This window comes from Pantherophis guttatus, chromosome 2 (genome assembly GCF_059756535.1).
Source record: "Pantherophis guttatus breed Tessera chromosome 2, ASM5975653v1, whole genome shotgun sequence".
NCBI classification, from domain to species: domain Eukaryota; kingdom Metazoa; phylum Chordata; class Lepidosauria; order Squamata; family Colubridae; genus Pantherophis; species Pantherophis guttatus.
This window is the reverse complement of record NC_142064.1, coordinates 223,495,479-223,515,882: the sequence shown is the minus strand read 5'-3', so window position 1 is coordinate 223,515,882 and position 20,404 is coordinate 223,495,479. Positions and strand designations below refer to the sequence as shown.

The following is a 20,404-nucleotide window of genomic DNA, read 5'->3' as shown; positions in this document are numbered from 1 at the left end:
GTTCCTTGGCTTACCTTTTACAGTTCATTTATGCAAAGTCCATATATATCTAAAATATAAAGTAAAAATGTTCATAATTTCAAAGTTTTGTCTTATCTATCATAAATACATGATAGTATAAGAAAGAAGACTGCATAAAATGTTCTGAATTATTTTATGCAAGATGACAGTTTTTATATTATCTTTGCCTATAGTGATTATTCAGAAAATCTTGGACATGCAAGGGCAAGAGTTAGTAAAATAATTTGTCAGTATTACATATTTTAATTTAAATTATATCATTCCAAGGCTCCATTTTAAGGTTTAAATATTATTTTTAAAAATAGAGATGTAATGATTTCAACTGAAATAGATGATATAACTGGGAACAACCCACCTTCAGTTCCTCTGATGATGTTATCTAGCTTGGTAATGAAATATCTGCAAGCAATCTACCAAGCTGAGAGCAGAAAAGACTTCATAGAAGAAACATAATTTTTTTTTTTTTAAATTTGATTTATATGCCGCCCTTCTCCGAAGACTCAGGGCGGCTTACAATGTGTTAAGCAATAGCCTTCATCCTTTTTGTATATTTATACAAAGTCAGCTTATTGCCCCCACAAACTGGGTCCTCATTTCACCTACCTTAGAAAGGATGGAAGGCTGAGTCAACCTTGAGCCTTGGCGAGATTCGAACCCTGCAGTAATTGCAGGCAGCTGGTCTTAATAAGCTTAATAACAGGGTGCCTTAAACCCCTGTAGTACCAATGCCTGGCTCAGTGGTGAAATCCAAATTTTTTTACTACTGGTTCTGTGGGTATGGCTTGATTGGCATGGTGTGGCTTGGTGTGGTGGGCGTGGCAGGGGAAGGATACTGCAAAATCTCCATTCCCACCCCACTCCAGGGGAAGGATACTACAAAATCTCCATTCCCACCCCACTCCAGGGAAAGGATACTGCAAAATCCCCATTCCCTCCCCACTCTTGGGGGAAGGATATTGCAAAATCTCCATTCCCACCCCACTCTGGGGCCAGCCAGAGGTGGTGTTTGCCGGTTCTCTGAAGTACTCAAAATTTCCGCTACCGGTTCTCTGAACTGCTCAAAATTTCCGCTACTGGTTCTCCAGAACCTGTCAGAACCTGCTGGATTTCATCCCTGGCCTGGCTATTTTCACTTTCAGTGCTGCACCAATGTAAATAACATTTAAAATTTGATTGTACCATGTATTAATTATTTTTAGCAGAAGATTTATTTTACTTCCTAGGCAGAGCTGATATCTTTGTTAAGTTAATAAATTAAAAATCAAAAGGCACAATTACTTAACCTTGCTACAGACTATTCATTTTTAAATTCATTTTAAGCAAAGCATATTTCTAGGAAGTACTGAATGTCTTTAAGAACTCAGTTGGATTTGTATCTTAGATACAGGTTCAAGTGTAATTATACTGTTTGATTTTTCTAATCAGGCAGATTTCTACATAGCATCTACAATTAGATATTTATCTCTATAGGTGTTAAATTGAAAGAATGTAAATGTTATGACAATTTTTTCATAGTAGAGCAATATTCAAGATACCTTACAAGATAATTTTATTTACAAGAACTTCTAGAATAGAAGAAGTTGGATCAGGACTGTGATCATTACCAAATTGGAAAGACACAGGAATTATGGAATATCTACAGAAATAAAATAAGCAATCGAAGAGGAACCTATAAAGATTCCAAAACTAAACCCGCAAATTTAAAGAATGACCCACTGGCAAACAGATTGTAAGTCTATACTCCGGTATGAAAAAAGGAGACTTAATTGAATATTATCTCACAATATGCTTAACATGGTAGTATAAAAATGCTTTGGATTATCCTTAAATGTAGAGCCCTACATGAAATGGGAGATGACATATATTCAACCTGGTTTTAGAAAAAGTTGACAAATAAGAAACATTAATGTCAATGCATGGTGGATAATGGAGAAAGCCAAAGAGTAACAAAAAGAAGTGTATTCATAGGACAGGAAGCCACAGTCCAGAGGAAATGTGATGAAAAAGACTACCTCTGGGTTGACAAAGAGGTGAGACAAGGCTTTATAGTTGTTCCTTATCTATTCAACTTAAATACTGAGTAGATATTGAAGAAGGCTGGATTGAAAGAATATGAGCATGGCTTTAAAACTGAAAGAAGAAACGTGAATAACATGTACTATGTTGGTGACCATGGACTGATAACTGAAAAAGCACAATGATCTAGAACCATGATGGCGAACCTATGGCACGTGTGCCACAGGTGACACATGGAGCCATGTCGCCTAGCACACCAGCTCAGCTCTCAGCCTCTCCAAGAGTCTCTGGAGGCTGGGGACAGCAAAAAAGTCACTTCCTGTCCAACCGAAACTTGGAAAACGGGCCGTTTTGGGCTTCTGGAGGGCTTCTGAGGGGTGGGGAAGGCTGTTTTTGCCCTCCCTAGATGCATAGAAAGGATCTGGAGCCAGGTGAGATAGAAAAATAGACCTACTGGGCCATCGCGTGCCAGGAATGGGGGGAGGGGGGGTCGCATGCACAGAGTGCATAGAATTATGGGTGCAGGCATGCGTACACGCGAACCTGCCCCACCCCCCCTTTCCTGGCACGCGATGGTAAAAAGGTTAGCCATCACTGATCTAGAAGCTCTAGTAGTGAAAGTCGAGTACAGTGAAAAAAATGGAATTGAAATGAAAGACGACCATACCAGTGACAACAAGTACAGCAATTGGTTGGATGGCAATGGAGGCCTTGGAAAAGATAGTTAAATACTGTGACATGTCTGTACCTATAAAGATCAGAATTGTGCAGGCAATGGTTTTCCCTGTGACACTCTATAGAAGCAGAAGTTCCACACTGAAGCAGACTAGAAAGAGCATCAACATTTTTTAGTTTTACTGTTGGAGAAGTCTCTTGGGAATACAATATATAGACAAGAAAACAAACAAATGGATCACAGAACAAATCAATTCACAGTTCTCAATCAAGACGAAACTGATGCTCTAATTATCATATTTTGGACACATTCTATCAAGACTTAGCTCCCTTGAGAAGTCTACAATGTTGGGGAAAATGGATGAAAAGAGAAAAAGAGGGTACATAGCAGCAAGAAGGACAGACCTAATACAGTGGTGATGGGTATGCTATTGGGAGATCTGAAAGGCCAGTTTGGGAACAGATCATTCTGAAGTTGACGTGACTTGATGACACATAATCAAATGCTTTTACAAAAATAAAAATAACCTATCAAGATACCAAAAAATAGATAGAAGAATAATGTTTAACATTCTTTTTAAACTGAAAGATTTAAAGTAATTCAGAGTTGCTTTGGCAGTTGCTCAGTGGTTAAAGACATTGAGTTTGTCAGCTGGAAAGCTGACAGTCCAGGTTCGAGACCTGAGCGCTACGTGACGGGATGAGCTCCTATTACTTGTCACAGTTCCTGTCCACCTAGAAGTTTGAAAGCATGTAAGTGTGAGTGGATAAATAGGTACCCCTTCAATGAGTAGGTAACAGTATTACTCAGCATATGCTCATGCTGGCCTCATTATCATGGAAATGTCTTCAGACAATGCTGTCTCCTTTGACTAAGAAACAGAGATGAACACTATCCCCTAGAGTTGGACATGACCGGAAATAGGAAACCTTTACCTTTAGAGTTGGTCTCATGTTTGAATGCACTGCAGCCATACTGAGTAGTTTTCAGGAATTAAAAAAGTACTCAGTGTACTTTCTAAACTGGCTCCTCCCTGTAATGCACTCTGTAAGAATACCATGAATGGAGAGAGTGGCATCATAAATTAAAATAGCAGCAGAAAATATGTTTCAAATCATAAATTTAAACTATGTTGCATACATTGTTCATTTCTTATCCTAAACACTATTAATTTGACTCACTGTGTCAAAGAGGAATCCATTTTACAATAATAGCTTATTGTTTCATTTCATAGTTTTCATATGTTGTTTTTTAAAACATATTTCAGACCATACAAGGATTATTGTTCATTTACTAGGTTGAGAAATAGCTACAGCAATGCTTAGGCAAGAACTTCAAACAAACCTCCTGGCATCTGATATAAATCAGCATTATTAGGAAAAAACCTGAAATACCACCTACTTTACTTCTAAATATTGGTTGTGAATAAAATTTACATTGGAAGGAACCAGGGACAATATTTCTGAAAAAGAATAATCAAATGTAAGCATTTATCTCTTAACAAAATTTTATTAAAATGATGATGATAGTGGTTATTTTAGTATTTTACTACTAAAATAAAAAGAAAAGTAATGGTATAAAAAAATGTGACCCTTGCTCTATAGCTTTAATCAATTTATTTAGTCAATGTATCTTCTGCTATTCTCCCTGCAAGCTAACTCACTTATGGTACATGTGTGTCTGAACAACCCACCTGTTACTGAGCACAGATGTCATGTGATAGCCAAGGAGGGACTGGAAACTTCAATTTTTACTAGACTAAAGGTTTGAGGTTACAGGACATAGCCTAGAGTCACATAAGCTTCCAAATTTCAGTGGGACATACTGAACTCTGAAACTGTCAAACAGTATATTATTTTTGGAGAAAGAAGATTGTGTGAGTGATCTTCACATTTTTAACTTATCCCAAAGGTCTGACTTCCTGCCCTTTCTCCCATGAGATTTTGAAAAAGTTAGCAATAGCAGTATTTTACAAAACATACAAGGAAATTGGAGAGGTAGAGGTAGACATTACATCAAATTAACAAAAGAAAAAAAATGTTTTTGTGATTTCTTTTGTTTCTTTATTTGTGATTTATAAGGATTGTACTTTTTAAATCTTACCAAGTTTTTTTTTCCTTGGTCTCTTCCATTTCTTTTGCTGGAGGTCGATTTTGGAGGGTCTAGGATGGAAAAAACTAGCAATTTCTCAGGCTATAATATAACACAGTCTATATAATATAGAATGATTTTATTGATAATTAAACAGCAATAAGAAAAAAAGGAATATATTATCAGCTCCTATTTGTGCTTTATTTTTCAGCTTTGTACATTCATGAAATAGCTGAATAGTTCTGAAACCAGACTAGTTTAGATAGTATGTCATTAATCAACAGATAATTTTTGTATTTGTACAAATGGGAAATCCTTCATCAGTTAAAAAAGACAATTTGCAGTTGTGCAAGCTGATGAAATGAGAAATGGGTTATATGTTTCTATTCACTTTCTAAGTTAATCTCATTTTTAATAAGCCCAAAATTGAGTAACACTCAATTTTTATTGTATGCTTTTCTTGGCATTTCCTTAAGTGCTTGTGCCAAAATTGAATTGAAATGTGTGAAGAAGTATGAGAAAGTATATAGTTATATAGGTGTTTCTTCAAAATGCATTTTATAAGAAGTCTGCGGAGATTCTCAGTCATCCAGGTCATGACTGAGGGACATTTTATAAGAACGTTATGGATAGTGTCTTGAATATTTATGTGTGCCTTTAATTTTGAACACAACCTAAGCGTATAGCCGAGCTTTATTCGGAAGCCAAAGATGGTTTGACCAAACCAGGCACAACTTCAGGCTTTCCTTGGGGGTCTATTGCTGACTTCTCGAAAGAGCTTTTCCCCTGCGCCTGCCGCTTTACTGGAACTGCTTTAACACGGACCGTGTTGCCGCGGGGGTGCTGTTGGGAAACGGACCAGTTGGGAAGCGAAGTGAGTAGAGAGAGAGCGAGCGAGAGAGAGGCATTTATGGCCGGTGCGAGCGCCGCTTCTGCTGCCCCCAAGTCGGGCGACCCTCGCCGCCTGAATGTCAACGTGGGCGTCCTGGGCCATATCGACAGCGGCAAAACCGCCTTGGCCCGGGCTCTCAGCACCATCGGCTCCACGGCCGCTTTCGACAGGGCGCCGCAGAGCCGAGCTCGGGGCATCACCCTGGACCTGGGCTTCTCTTGTCTCTGCACCGAGCTGCCTCCGCACCTGGGGCCCGAGCCTGGGCTGCTCCAGCTGACCCTGGTGGACTGCCCGGGACACGCCTCCCTTATCCGTACGATTATCGGAGGTAAGGAATGGAGGCCGCCGAAATGGTTCGCAGTCGGGTCAGGTTTTAGCCCCCATTTCTTCTGCTTGGGCTCAATTGCCATCTACTTTGCTCTCGCCGAGAGATCATTGCAGGTCTTTTCACGCCCCCCCCCCACTCCCGAGTAAAAGCAACTAACCACCAGCATGATGGTAGTGGTCAAAATGATGGATTAGGAATAGGAGAACGCAGCCTTTAGTCCACCTTCAGCCGTAGGATTTGCTTGGGCAAAATCCCCACCCCCCACCCCTACTCAGCCCAGGGAAGATGTTGTAGGGAGCTGTAAGTCTTGTACTGCCCTTAGATTTAAAGTCCATGCAAAACTTAATTAATGTTCTCCAGGAGCTGTTATTGCTCTATGGTGAGTTCTTGCTCACGTGCTGAATTCTTTATTGCCCAAAGTAGGGTCCAATGGTTCCTATTGTGCTTTCCAAAGAGAAAATGTCAACAAATTCTTGGAAAGGAGGGTCAGTTATTTTTACAAGAATCAAAGATGTTCTGACTTCCGATGATTTTCCTGGCCATCTCAAGGTAAACCGCTCCAAACTCAGTTGCAGAAAATATGACTTCAGGTCAATGCCTGGAATGCATTACCTGACTCTGTGGTTTCTTCCCCAAACCCCCAAAACTTTAACCTTGGACTGTCTACTGTTGACCTCACCCCACTCCACTACAGAGGTCTGTAAGGGGCGTGCATAAGCGCACCAGCGTGCCTACTGTCCATGTCCTAATGTCCCTTTTTATTGTATCCCATTTCATGTATTCATAACCATGTTTATACTTTTATCTGTTATCTTATATATGCTTGACAAATAAATAAATAGAATAAAAAATAAAATAAAAGATTTGATCCAACAAGCCCAGCCCCCTAGTTGCATCAGAGAGCAAGCAAAAGAGAAGTGGTGGCAACAGGTTTTTAATGTCTATTCAGAAAAAGAGCACACCACTCTTTTTCATTCACTTGATAATATTTTTTCTCTGGCAAGTTTAGCATTGGGATACAGGCCCAGTGCACGAATCTTGCTGTTGGTGGATGACAAAGTGTGAGTGATATAAGTATGAGAGAGCTTAAATCCCCAATCCTGGGATTGTGATGATGGTCAGACACCCTGTATTAGTGAATCATCCCAGCAGGGACTCCAGTTCCTTTGTTGAACAAGTAGCATTGCTTTTGTAGGGAAAAAAAAACTTCTAAGTGTGTTTATTAAGAAGTGGATAACTTTAATAGAAACTACTCCGTGTAAAATCTTATTAAATATTACTGTCTTGAGTTTAGAAACAACTAGAGCAGGGCTACAGTCTAGCATTTTGTATATGGGCAGTCTGTAAATCACACATAATCTCCCATTTGAAGTATTTTCCTGCAACCACTAGTGACAAAGAAGGTGGGCAGGATATGTAATCTATTCATATTTTCTTCCCCATGAATGGCATGGGGAATTTCAAAGGGAAAGGTGCTAAGGCAGTCTATCTGCAACATACATCCTGTTTTCTGGAGGCCCAAATCCATCAGCAGCTTTTTTTTTCCAGGTTGAAAAGTGTTGAGATCAATTCACAATGTATCATCCTGCTGCAACATGAAAGGATTGGTGGGTTAGTATAGTAATCCCACTTTGGCATTAGAAAAAGAGGAGGAATTGAGCATGTTTGTAGAGTATGCCTGATTCCCTTCCAAAGATATAAATAGGAAACAGGTGACCAAAATATTAGGGATTTTTCCTTGCACTATTTTTCTCAAATGTTGTTTCATATTACAGTGTAATTCCCTCTATCTCCTGTTTTCATGCTTTTGTTTTGAATTCCCTTTTGAAATTTTGTGATACTGCCCTGAATCATTTTTTGAATTGGATGGCTTTTAAATAGAATAAGTATTAATTTATCAGGGCAGTAAGAATGTGCTCACTACCACAAATTGGATCTGAATTACTGAGACTCTGCTGCAATAAGCATTGATCTCGAACCTTGTGTTATTGATTGAGAGAAAAGTACTACTTGTCTTTTGATAATAGAACGTCTTGTGTTGGTAGATTCCTTCCCTTACTCTTTGTCATTGTATTAAGGTTATTTTATTCTGACTAGCTGAGGATTTCTTTGTTATTGTTATCTATTTCCATATTTACTTATTTTCATATTTCTGCCATATATTGATTATGTGATTATGTTCATTTATTTTTAATCACTATTTAAAGAAATACTGGAAAAATGGACACAACTTTAAATAAATACACATCTTTCAAACACACAATCACATGTATTACTGTTCTGTGAACAAAGTCAATGGAGATTACAACACATAGACTTTAAATGTTTCTTTTCACATTTCTGATAATTGTTATGTTGCAGCCTCTTCCTGATTGCAAAGTCCAGGTAGCTTGTAGCATTTGAAATTAACTTCAGTATTCCAAGCATCTAAAAGACAGTAAGTGGATCACTAATTTTTGCACTTTTAAATTCATGGTGTAAAGCAGCTTTTTTATAATAGGTTACTAAAAATATTTAATAATTCTAAAATTGGAAACTGCATTTTCAATTTCTGGATTTTGGGAAGTGTAAGATAATATGGAGAACATTCAGGAAGCAGACTTACTTTTTATATTTCCTAATTGAAATATTTCATTAAAAGTAGAGCGAAAGAATTAAATTAATTTTTTCCAGGATTTTGCCTGGATTACAGAACTTTTTTTAAAGGAAGAAAATATGAATGTTTCCATTATAAGTAATATGTTGACACTTTCATATCACAGTTGTGGATCAAATATTAAAGAAGGATTTTAAAAATCTGCTTTGAATACTTGAAAACTGCTTTGAGAAAGGCAGGGTACAAGTGAAAGAAATATTAATAATTATATTCCTTTTCTATCAGATTCAGAATGTTCTCTATTTATCAGACCAATCTACAGGCAGTCCCCAGATTAAGAATGAGATGTTATTCAATCTAAGTAAATTTTTTATGTAAATCAAAGCAGGTTATTTAGTCAAATGTCTGTGTTGAGTTCCAATTTGTTTGACAGATATTTCTTCAGTGTAAAAAAAATATACTGAAAAATCGAGATCAACAACACTTTCGGGCTATAATCTAGTTGTACAGTTGAAGATGGTTCTTCTAATATCAAACTGGAATTGCAAAAATTCTAGAAAGAAAGAACATGGATATAGAGACCTCTGTTTGAATAATTTCATAAAAAGAGACTGCCTGTATTTTGTGGAAATTTGAAGGTCTATGAGTGCTTGTATTAAAACTGCTTCAGTTAAAATTCAATCTCATGGTTGGTCCCAACTGAATTAAATTCACAAAATTCATCTCTCACTGTTCTAAATCTGACTCAAAACAACAAATGGTGTTCTTCCTTGGGGCGATGAAGCTGCACAGTGCTTTCATGAACTGCTAAAAACTGTTGAAAATAGGCTGTATATTAAAAACACACACATTGCTTCATGACACCCATGAAAGCATTGAGTGGCTTCAGCAGTTCATCAACTTGAGGAAGGAGAATGCGATCCGCCATTTTGAGTTGGAACATGTTGCTGGTCAGCTGTCTGCCATTTTAAGTAATAGGTAGCCTGTTTGTAAATATGCATTGTCCATAAGTTCTGATACTCTTAACCTTGAGAATACCTGTATGTTGAGGAAACCTTTTTGATTTATATTTCTTTAAATATGTATCATTGTTACTTCATTGTTGGAAAATCTATTTAAATATTACTATTTTTAATTCTTAAGTTAGTGGAGTTACACTTTTAGTTCTTATCGTGATATCTAGATATCTTGTTGTTACACCTATAGAACTAAAGATTTTTGGACTAAATTGATTTTTGCACATGTTTCTAATAATATTTTCATATTTAAGACCCAGACTTGTTTAAGATAGAAGTTTCTTTGTTTACATATGTGATTAAAAGCTCCAGTTTTCAAAATCATGTTGTCTCTAGATACCATTATTCCATTATGCTGGGCAGTACTTGACCTTGCAGATAACTTTTCAAGATATCAGAAAGATACTTCCTTAGGGATAAAACTTTAGCTTTAAATAAATGCAGAATATTTGGGCTGAACAAAATTGAAGAGAAATGGAAGATGGAAGTCATATTTCATTCTCCATGCTTGCATTTTTCTTAGAGATTTTGCCCTTGAAACAAAGCATATCATGCATTAAATCAAAATAATTTTTTACTTATATGCTGGAATAGAGAATGCTACAGATAGATTCCATCCCTGACATTTTAAAGAGGTTGGGTGGTAAGATTAAGTTTATAGTCAAGTTTGATTTACATGTTAAATTTAGCCTCCATTTCTGTTCCCATTGCATAAATCCCAGGGTTTTTGTTTTGTTTTTTGAGATGCACTTCAGAATGGCCAATGCTAAAATACGTTATTCAAGGACAGCTGTCAAGGTAAGGCTTTTTAGCCAGTCCGGTTTTCAGAATTATTCTATAAATGCCTGCAAAATGTCTATATTTCCAATTAACCCTGAGTGGTTTTTGCTAGAGTTCATTGATAGGGAAAGCCTGCTGAGAGGTTATACAAGTTAATCTTTCAGAAGAAATTCAATCCCCTATTTTACTTTAAGACCACTCTGTGTAGCAAAGTAGTTTAACAAGTAGCAGATTTTTTACTTGCTGATAGTTAATTTCATGCCCTACAAAGGGTCAGCACACTAATATAGAAGAACATGATTACTTCACCTTAGACTCCCCCCTCTGCCCCCCACACACAGAGCACTAGCTGCTGAACTGTTTGTTTTAAGCTATCTGTTTTTAAGATGCTGTTTATCTAGCTGAATTTGAGCAAACTTTTATAAGTCTGTTCTGTTATGTCTCTCCAATTTATTTTTATGGAAGCAAAAAAAAAAAGCGAATTCTTAACAATATTCTATTCAGAATCTGGCTTGACACAGATTGTCTGAACTCAGGGGAGGATCACAGACAAATGTGTAGTTTTGTAATTCCTTAAACTTGTCTGTACCTTTGACCTTTTTACTCTTGACCGTAGCTTCATTGTCACCATTTGTCCCTGCAGTTCTTTTCAAAGGCTGTTGCCTGCAAATGTCTGTTTCTACTTTGTTGCTATGTTCTTTTAAGGAAGGGTATTAATTTATACCTGCTATACTGAAAGGGCCAAGACTTTTGAACTCTTGCAAGGAGTTGGGGGAAGGAAGTGGGTACTGAATATAACAACAGTGAGCTTTGCTGTTTATATTAATGAAATAAGCATCTTGGAAGGACAAAGAATTAAAACTGACGAGAAAATTGAATTTAAGATTACCATAGAAGATTTCTCCCCTCTTCAATAATTGTTGCATGTTATCTCTGTCATTGTTTTTAAAAACTTATTGTTGGCTTACATCTCAAGCATTTTAATTTCATATTTCCTGATTGGTAGTGAAAGAATGAGACATTTTCCTACTATAAGCATCATGATGAAAACAAGACTGTTTATTTTTTTTAGCCTTCAGGATACACTATATTTTTACACTAAGAATTTCTTACATACTAGTATAATCATTCACCCCAAAATATGTTTTCGAAAAAGATACTTTCTTGGGGAAATTATTTTTAAAAATAATCTATTATCTCTGTAATATTTTGCAGTGATTTGGAGGAATTTATTTGAAATGAGGTCATATGGTTTTTATTATATAGCCATGTATATGTAGAACCTGAGATGCTGTTTGCCTCTTGATCATTGTTATGCAGAATGTGTGATATTCAGAGAATTTGTGGTGGTCATATTTTTAATACATTACCCACCTTTTGCATTTCCCCTGCATGTGCACTTTTGCTGGGTTGCTTTGTTTCTAACTCAGTCTTTGTGATATTAAACTGGAAAACAAAATTGGATAGCCGTCAGGAAGAAAGTAGCCGGCAAGAGCAGGGTAAAACATCTTTTCTATTCCTCCACATGATGAAAATTGCAACCTCCAGTTCAATCCTTTTTGTAATGAAGGACTTTGACCTTCCAAGAAAATAAACTAAATGTAGAGCCCAGTTGGATTTAATCTTCAGAGTAAACATTTTAGGTTAGCTCTGTGTTGCAATCTCAAGCCAAGTGACTTTTGAGTAAAACTGGTTACACATTCTGTCTGTCTCAACTGAGCTCTGTCTCCACTGAACTGTTGAGACTTACTGTAAAGCAGTCAGTCCTTAGGTTGTGTTTCCCAGTTAATCACTCTTCTATTGGATCAGAAAGTTTTATGAAGTATTTTATTGTTTTTAATTTGTAAAGCTAGTTCCCTCCTTTATTTAACATTTATCTTTAAAAATTTGACAAGATCCTCTGTTGGAAATTCTAGTGCACAAGAGGGCAGTGTTTGCTTGCAAAGTAAGATCTTTATGATAAACACATGTAGTGAGAGATCCTTGAATTTGAATTAGGACAAAATAAAATTTAGAATCTGGATAACCTGGAGTTCAGGCATGAATTTCTATTTTTCTTTTCAATGATTGTTAAAATTACTTTATTTGATTAAATGAAAAAGTGTGTCAACACTTCGGCTGACTAATTTGGTTTCATTTTAGGCTTGACTGAGATAAATATCTTTCTTTTTCCTGGGGGAAAAAACTCTTAAAAAGTTTGATTAAAAGATTATATATATATAATATATATATATAATTATATATAGGTCTTTGGTTATTCGGGTCTTCTCCCACATAAAATTGGAAGTGTCTTGGCGACGTTTTGACGAAGTCTCATTCGTCATCTTCAGGCTAGTGTTGGAGAATACCAGCCTGAAGATGACGAATGAGACTTCGTCGAAACGTCGCCAAGACACTTACAATTTTACGTGGGAGAAGACCCGAATAACCAAAAACACCCGCGAAAACCTGAGAAAATATATATATATATATATATATATATATATATATATATATATATATATATATATATAATCTTTTACATTATGTTAAAAGTTATTCATTTAGAAAAAATAAAAAGTACAGAAAAATATACATATAATATACATATATAAGAAGTTAGAACAGTGTTGTCGTGTAAAAATGGGTAGGAATTTTAATGGCCTTAAAACTAAGCTAATGTGGTTTTTAAGCTCATTTTCTGTTTGATTTTGATGGCCACTGTAATACCAATATTTCATATTTTCTTATGTTAGATTGTACCTTTCTAGGATAAATCAGTGCTTTAAGAGGAACCCTAAAAACTGTAACCCAGAGTGAAATTCAACCTGATCATGGATATGAATAGAAACATTCAATAGCTTATATTTCTGAAAGTGTTAAGTCTAATCTGTTACATCAGAGCAGGGGTGAAATCCAAAAATTTTCCCTACTGGTTCTATGGGCGTGGCTTGGTGAGCATGGCAGGGGAAAGATACTGCAAAATCTCCGTTCTCTCCCCTCCTATGGGAAGGATATTGCAAAATCTCCATTCCCACCCTACTCTGGAGCCAGCCAGAGGTGGTATTTGCCGGTTCTGCGAACTACTCAAAATTTCCGTTACCGGTTGTCCAGAACCCGTTAGAACCTGCTGGATTTCACCTCTGCATCAGAGTAGCTTACCTTCCTTCAGCAATTGAGGAACAACTGACAATAGGGAGTTAGCTGAGATTTTAAATGTAATAGAAGTCCACTGGAAGCTAGTTGCTAAAAAGGGGGAAAAGAATTGACATTTAATAATAATATTGTTCAATTCTGCTTTCGTAAGACCTCATGTGGTGTGTGCTCTACCAAATTCTGGGCATTGTATTTTGTAGAAAGATTATGGCAAAATGGAAAGTATAGAGTGCAGAGTAATGAAAATGATGAGAGGCCTGCAAATCATAACTTATGAAGATGTGTTTAAACTGGGGAAGGCTCATATTAAATGCAATATGATAATCTTATCATGCCAGTGATTGTTTTCTATTGTTCCAGTGTAAATTTATGACAACTTCCAGACAATTTAAATCTCACTTCTTATTGAATATCACCAGCTTGGCTAATGACAAGCCATAATGGCAGCTGTGGTTCAAAATATTTAGTGAACATTAAATTGGAACCATCACTAATTCCACTGGTTCAATTAGAAGGAGTAATTTTTATTAAATATTGGGAAGAACATCCTAATGATCACCTGCAATGCAAGTAACCTTCAAATATGCTTCCATTGACAAGGATTAGTGAATTTAGAATCTGCTTTCCTTTTTGTGATGCAGTTTACATTCTCAGTTGAATACTTTTCCAAAACTTTAATTGTTGCATGGAGTTTGCACAATAAAAAAACCAATTAATTTTGTGCCATCCTGCCAACTGCATGGCAGCATCTTTAATGGGTTGTTTGATTATTTTACATAGTGCTGAGTAAGTTCAGTCTCTCCTCCCTGGGATGGGGGTGGGGGTGGCTTGAGACTTCATGATCATCTCAGCAACCACTAAGATGTCCTAGACCGTCACTGGTTCAATTCACATGATTGGCACTTTTAGATCTGGTGTTTAATTCAGAGCAGATGTGTCACAATCTGCTTCAAGGAAATTTTTCTATTAGCCCATTGTAATCAACAAATCACTTCTTTGTGATGGAGTTAACTGAAGCTACCAATATCTGCAAGGAGGAGGACCCATTAAGATGGTGTGCCACAAATAACTGATGGATTTAAAAATAATTCTGATGGCATTCATGGAGTTTCCCAGAGATCTGGGTGATTCTGTTGGGTGTCTTTTAACTTCTGGAATATGGACAACTAGGATTCTCAACAGATTAACCCTTAAGCAGTCTCTTTTAACTCACTGATCCTCTGCAGTCCCTTGATTTATTGAGAGCTTCTGTGATATGAAGTGACTCTTGAATAGGAAGTGAATGTGACTAGACACAAGTAAGAATCCAGATTTGAGCCTATTCTCTAGCAATAAGGAAGGCAATGTGAAATTATTTCACCTTTGTTGCATCTGTGGATAGAAGTGTTGGACACAGATGCACTTTGATATTTTCCCTCTAATCTTTATCCTATGAAGGGCTTGGTTATGAGTATTCTCTACAGCAGCCCCCCTCCATTTATAAAGGTATGCGGAAAAAACCTTGGGAGACAGGGTGAAGGAATGGTGTCTAGGTAATGGTCCGATAAAAGAGGGTATATCAGCAGCTGAATAGTGGGCAAAGCACGGCTCAGAAGGGACCCTCCCTAATTTATCAGGATGAAAAGGGAGAGTTGTACTTTCACACTTGCAAGATTTTCTTAAGGTAGCCTTACAATAAAGTAGAATTAGCTCTTAGAATTAAACAGAATTAGTGTTTCCTGTCTACCTGATAAGGATGACATCAATCTTGCATGTCTCATACTCCATTCCAAAGAGAAGGATTTCAGTAATGGCCTTATTTCCTTTCCAACTCCTTGCCAAACTGGGAAAACATGCATTTGATTTGCCTCAGTTGGACTACAGAATCCTCATGGAAGGCATACAGATGGATGCAGCAAAGGTAGAGGCTATTCCATCATGGAACAAACACACACACACACAAACGTGATAATATGAAAGAGATACAGCGCTTTCTGGGCTTTGCTAACTTTTACAGGAAATTCATCTCTAATAATTCCTAAGAATGAACTGGTATCTCTCCTGTTTGACCCAAGAGCAAGTGGCATTTCAAATGTTAATTTGCCCTGTGAACTTGGAAGGAGGGAGTAATGAGTCTGAAGAGGAGGCTTGTTTGTTTTATTAAATTTATATGCTAGCTATCTCACTGATAAGATGATTCTGACTGGCTTACAAACAGTAAAAAGATAAATAGAAAAACAACTAAATTTAATCTGGGCTTATGGATTGGCATGTCCTGTTGCCTGGAGGCCGTGCGGATCTGGATTGGGAGGAACAGGCTCAGACTCAACCCCTCCAAGACTGAGTGGCTGTGGTTTCTGGCATCCCGATATAGCCAGCTCACACCATCGCTGACTATTGGGGATGAGATCTTACCCCCCTCAGAGAGGGCTCGCAACTTGGGCGTCCTCCTGGACTCACAGCTGTCTTTGGATGATCATATAATGGCCGTGGCCAGGGGGGCTTTTTATCAGGTTCGCCTGATTTCCCAGTTGCGCCCCTTTCTGGATCGGGATGCCTTGCGCACTGTCACTCACGCCCTCGTCACTTCCCGTCTGGACTATTGTAACGCTCTCTACATGGAGCTCCCCTTGAGGACAACCGGAGGCTCCAACTGGTCCAGAATGCAGCCACGCGAGTAATAATGGGGGCGACCCGTCCCTGTACCCTGTTATTAAAACCAGCTGCCTGCAATTACTGCAGGTTCGAATCTCGCCAGGCTCAAGGTTGACTCAGCCTTCCATCCTTTCTAAGGTAGGTAAATTGAGGACCCAGTTGTGGGGGCAATAAGCTGACTTTGTATAAATATACAAAAGGATGAAGGCTATTGCTGAGCACATTGTAAGCTGCCCTGAGTCTCCGGAGAAGGGCGACATATAAATCAAATTAAAAAAACAAACAAACAAACAAACAAAAACCCATCCCTCTTGTGCGAGCTGCACTGGCTCCCGGTGGTCTTCCGGGTGTGCTTCAAGGTGTTGGTTACCACCTTTAAAGCGCTCCATGGCTTAGGATCTGGTTATCTACAAGACCGCATTCTGCCACCGATTGCCTCCCACCGACCGGTGCGCTCACACAGAGAGGGCCTCCTCAGGGTGCCGTCAGCCAAACAATGTAGACTGGCGACCCCCAGGGGGAGAGCCTTCTCTGTGGGGACCCCTGCCCTCTGGAATGAATTACCCCCGGACATACGAAGGATCCCCAACCTCCGTGCCTTCCGTCGTGCAGTGAAAACCCTGTTATTCCAGCAAACCGCTCTGATGGGATAAATGATTTTAATTTGGTTTTAATGGGGTTTTAAAAATTGGTTTTAAACTGAGAGTTTTAAATTCGGCCTATGATTTAATTATTTTAATCTGCTTTTAAATTCTATTTTTATACATTGTTTTTATTATGGCTGTTCACCACCCTGAGTCCTTCGGGAGAAGGGCGGTATATAAATAAAATAAAATAAATAAATAAATAAATATATAAGAACAATGTAAAAAATTAGAACCAAGGAGATGGATAGCACAGGAATGAGATCTATTTACCCCAACAACTACCTCCAGCAGTGAGCCCCTCCCCTTGGGGCCCCAAGTCAACAGGGAAAACCAAATTTTAATACCTTTCAGGAAGGCCAAAAGGATAGGAACAGTTCTCACCTACAGTGCTAGAGTGTTTCACAGGGCTGTGAACACAGTAGACAAGGCTCTTCTCTTTGATCCCGCCTGTTGGAATTCCTTAGCAGATGGGATCTTCAGCTGGCCCCTTCTTCTGGAGTGAGTGGGGCAAGCTAGTCCCATTGGGGTGAGATGACTCCTCAGATATCTTGGTAAAGGTATATGGGAAAGATCTTGGGAGATGGGCTGAAGAGATGCTGTCTAGGGAATGGTCAAGTAAGAGAAAGCATAGTCTATAGCTGGATAGGGGGTGGAACAAGAGGCTCAGAAGGAACCCTCTGTAGTTTGGCTGTAGGTTATAAAGGGGAACGTGGGAGAGATTTGTACTTTCAGACTTGCAATTCCTTTAATGTAACCTTAAAATAAAGTAGAATTATCTGTTCATGTTTCTTATCTGGTCTACCTGGTAATGCTGAAACCTTTGGAATAGCTTGCCCTTGAGGCAATAATAGCCCGTAGGTTTGTGGGCTTCTGGGGACAGCTGAAAACTAGGCTCTTCCAGAAGGGCTCCAGGGATTAATTATACCAGTGGTGCCTCATTTAATAAATACAATAAATTCAACTTACTACTTTTAACTTTAATTAAATCCAAACTTAATTGGATGACTGATTTAATTAGTATTATATCAAGTGGCATTTTATTTATATGTAAATTCTGGAAGCTGCCTAGAGTCCTTTTGGTTTCAGGTGATACATAAATCTCATAAATAAATAAAAAGATGAGCGTGAGTGTATATAGCCAGAGTAGCCCCATGGCGAGATGGGTGGCAAATAAATTTAAATAAATAACAAATAAGTAAAATATATAAATGATAAGTTGAAAAAAAACTTCTGAGTGACACTGACTTTCTGCACTGTGATATTAGCTTTACCTGCTTTGCCTTTTCCTAAACCTACATCGCTGTTTGTGCAATGTTGTATGATGATCCAGAAGAAGAAAAACCTGGCCTTAAGTCCACCGTTGCCCATAAAGTTTCACTGGCTGACTTTGGGCCAGTCACTCCCCCTTATTTGTTTTATTGCTCAGTTTGTAAGCCACCTCAATTGCCTGAACAACTCTAGGTGATTAGAAAATACTGAAACAATAATAAATAGAAAACTGTAATAAATAAACAAAAAATAATATAAATTAATGTATTGGGCAAGGTAATTCCAAGAATCAAGGAATAAAAAAATACAGCATCAGTGCAAAGTCACAAATAGCCCTGTCTCGGGGCCTGGTGAAAAATATTTTCAATGTCTTTCTTAAATGATAAACAACAGCACTGAAAGTAACTGAGTGGTACATCTATTATATAGATAAATCAGAGATTTTTAAACTTTCCTCATTCATAGTGCCCTTAGTGCTTCAGTAAATTTTTCACAGTGGTCCTAGGCCAAAGCAATATTTAACTGCATACTCAAACAGTGTGCTGAGGCACCCCAGGCTGTTACAGGGATGCCAAGGAATATTTAACTATTTTAACAAAACACTAACGGTTTATTAAATAGTAAAATATCCTGCAGCACTCGTTTGAGTTCACTTCATAGTTGTGGGAACTGGGAAGATAAATATTATTAATGAATAATGATTCCAATTTATTTACTATGTTTTGGATATAAATAGTAAATAGTAAGGAAAATAGGAAAGGGAAAAGTAAGGGAAAGAAAAGAGGAAAAAGAAAAAAAAAGGGCATTGACTTCTGACTCCCTTTGGTGCAGTAGAATAAGGTCTTAATATCAAACCTCCACTTTTTACCTTAAATAATAGTATAAACTAGGCATTTCTATAACAACAAATCTATCTAATTAGTTAAACCCAAAATCAAAGTTTTATTTTTTTCCACCTCAAGCACAAAGCCCAGAAGCGGTTTCCAAGTCGAAATAAAAGTATTTGTATTTTTTTCTTTGATCAGAACAGTTAATTCAGCCATCTCTGCTAACTCCATCAATTTTTGCAGGCGTTCATACATTGTGATCAGTAGTGGGTTCCACTTACCTTTGCTACAGGTTCGGAACTGTGAGCGTGCATGTGCGCACGCTCTCTTTGCTCGCGTGCGGCACTTCTGCGCATGCGCAGAGCATCCGTGATGACATCCAGGCAAGTGGGCGGAGCCTCCCACCGCCGCCACTACCAGTTCGCCCAAATTGGGGCGAACCGGTAGCAACCCACCACTGATTGTGATGAACAAGACCCTTCTCACGGTTAGTCCAGTTAATATTCACTGTGATCATAGTTTGGCAGACCTATGTAATGACTTAACAGAAGAAAATGGGTAGATAGATAACGGAATAAAGAAAATGGATAGCTAGATAGGGGTACATAAAATTTATAAATAAAGAATAAAATGTGTAGATTGGACAACCTCAAATATATTGAAAAAGATGTGTATTATAGAGAATTTGTCCAAACTTTAAAAAAAACCTTTTAGTTTTTACTTTTCCCAGTCACATCTACTTGTCCTACCAGAGTGGAGAGGCAGGGAATGTTATAGGCCCACTCCTAAGGAGATCCATCTAGGGAGACCAAGAAGAAGGGCATTCTCTGTGGCTGCTCCCTCTTTGTGGAACATCATCCCTGTGGAGATAAGCTTAGCCCCCACTTTGACACTCTTTTGCAATATCCTGAAGATATGGTTTTTCCAATGGGCGTGGGTACCCCAGAGTGAGATGGAACCTATCAAGCGGCTCATTTGATTATTGTTGCCAGGGGTGCTGGTGGAAAGTTACTGCTTTTTTATTCTTGCATTGCTTGGAATCACTGAGAGTGATTTGGGCAGGCGTACAAATTTTCATAAACAAACAAACAAACAAACAAACAAATAAATACCCTCTACCTTCTTATTCAATAGGATCTCGAGGTGGATTACAAAAATCCCAAATACCATTAGCTAAAGTAGAACAAAACTATTAAAAAGCCTTAATGATAATACTAAGGATAGCATAAAGACTGCAGAAATTTAAAAAGTAATGTTTAGAACAAACCTGGGCATTTTACAGCCTGTGGGTAACATTTGGCCTTTCTGCTGTCCCTGTTCAGCCTGTAGCACAGTGGTGGGTTGCCCCCGGTTTGCACTGGTTCTATAGAACCGGTAGTAAAACCGGCGGGAGGCCCCGCCCACCAACCCCGATGTCATCAAAACGCTTCTGCACATGCGCGGCCCCACTGCGAACCGGTAGTAAAGGTAAGTAGA

General features: G+C 38.0%; 1 protein-coding gene across 4 annotated transcripts in view; it reads left to right on the top strand.

Annotated features, from left to right (window-relative positions):
• Positions 1 to 5,586: 5,586 nt before the first annotated feature.
• The window catches only part of EEFSEC (eukaryotic elongation factor, selenocysteine-tRNA specific), a 176,418-nt gene continuing 161,600 nt past the window's right edge, over positions 5,587 to 20,404 (top strand). The window contains exons 1-2 of one of the 4 annotated variants that reach the window (XM_034431503.3): positions 5,666 to 6,024; positions 8,386 to 8,461. Coding sequence is in view for 2 of the 4 variants with exons in the window: in XM_034431501.3 (XP_034287392.2) it covers positions 5,715 to 6,024 (310 nt within the window). In the remaining 2 variants the exon portion in view is untranslated. Of the gene's footprint in view, positions 6,025 to 8,385; positions 8,462 to 20,404 lie in introns of all 4 variants that reach the window. The other 3 variants (XM_034431501.3, XM_087883727.1, XM_034431502.3) reach the window with 3 other exon arrangements.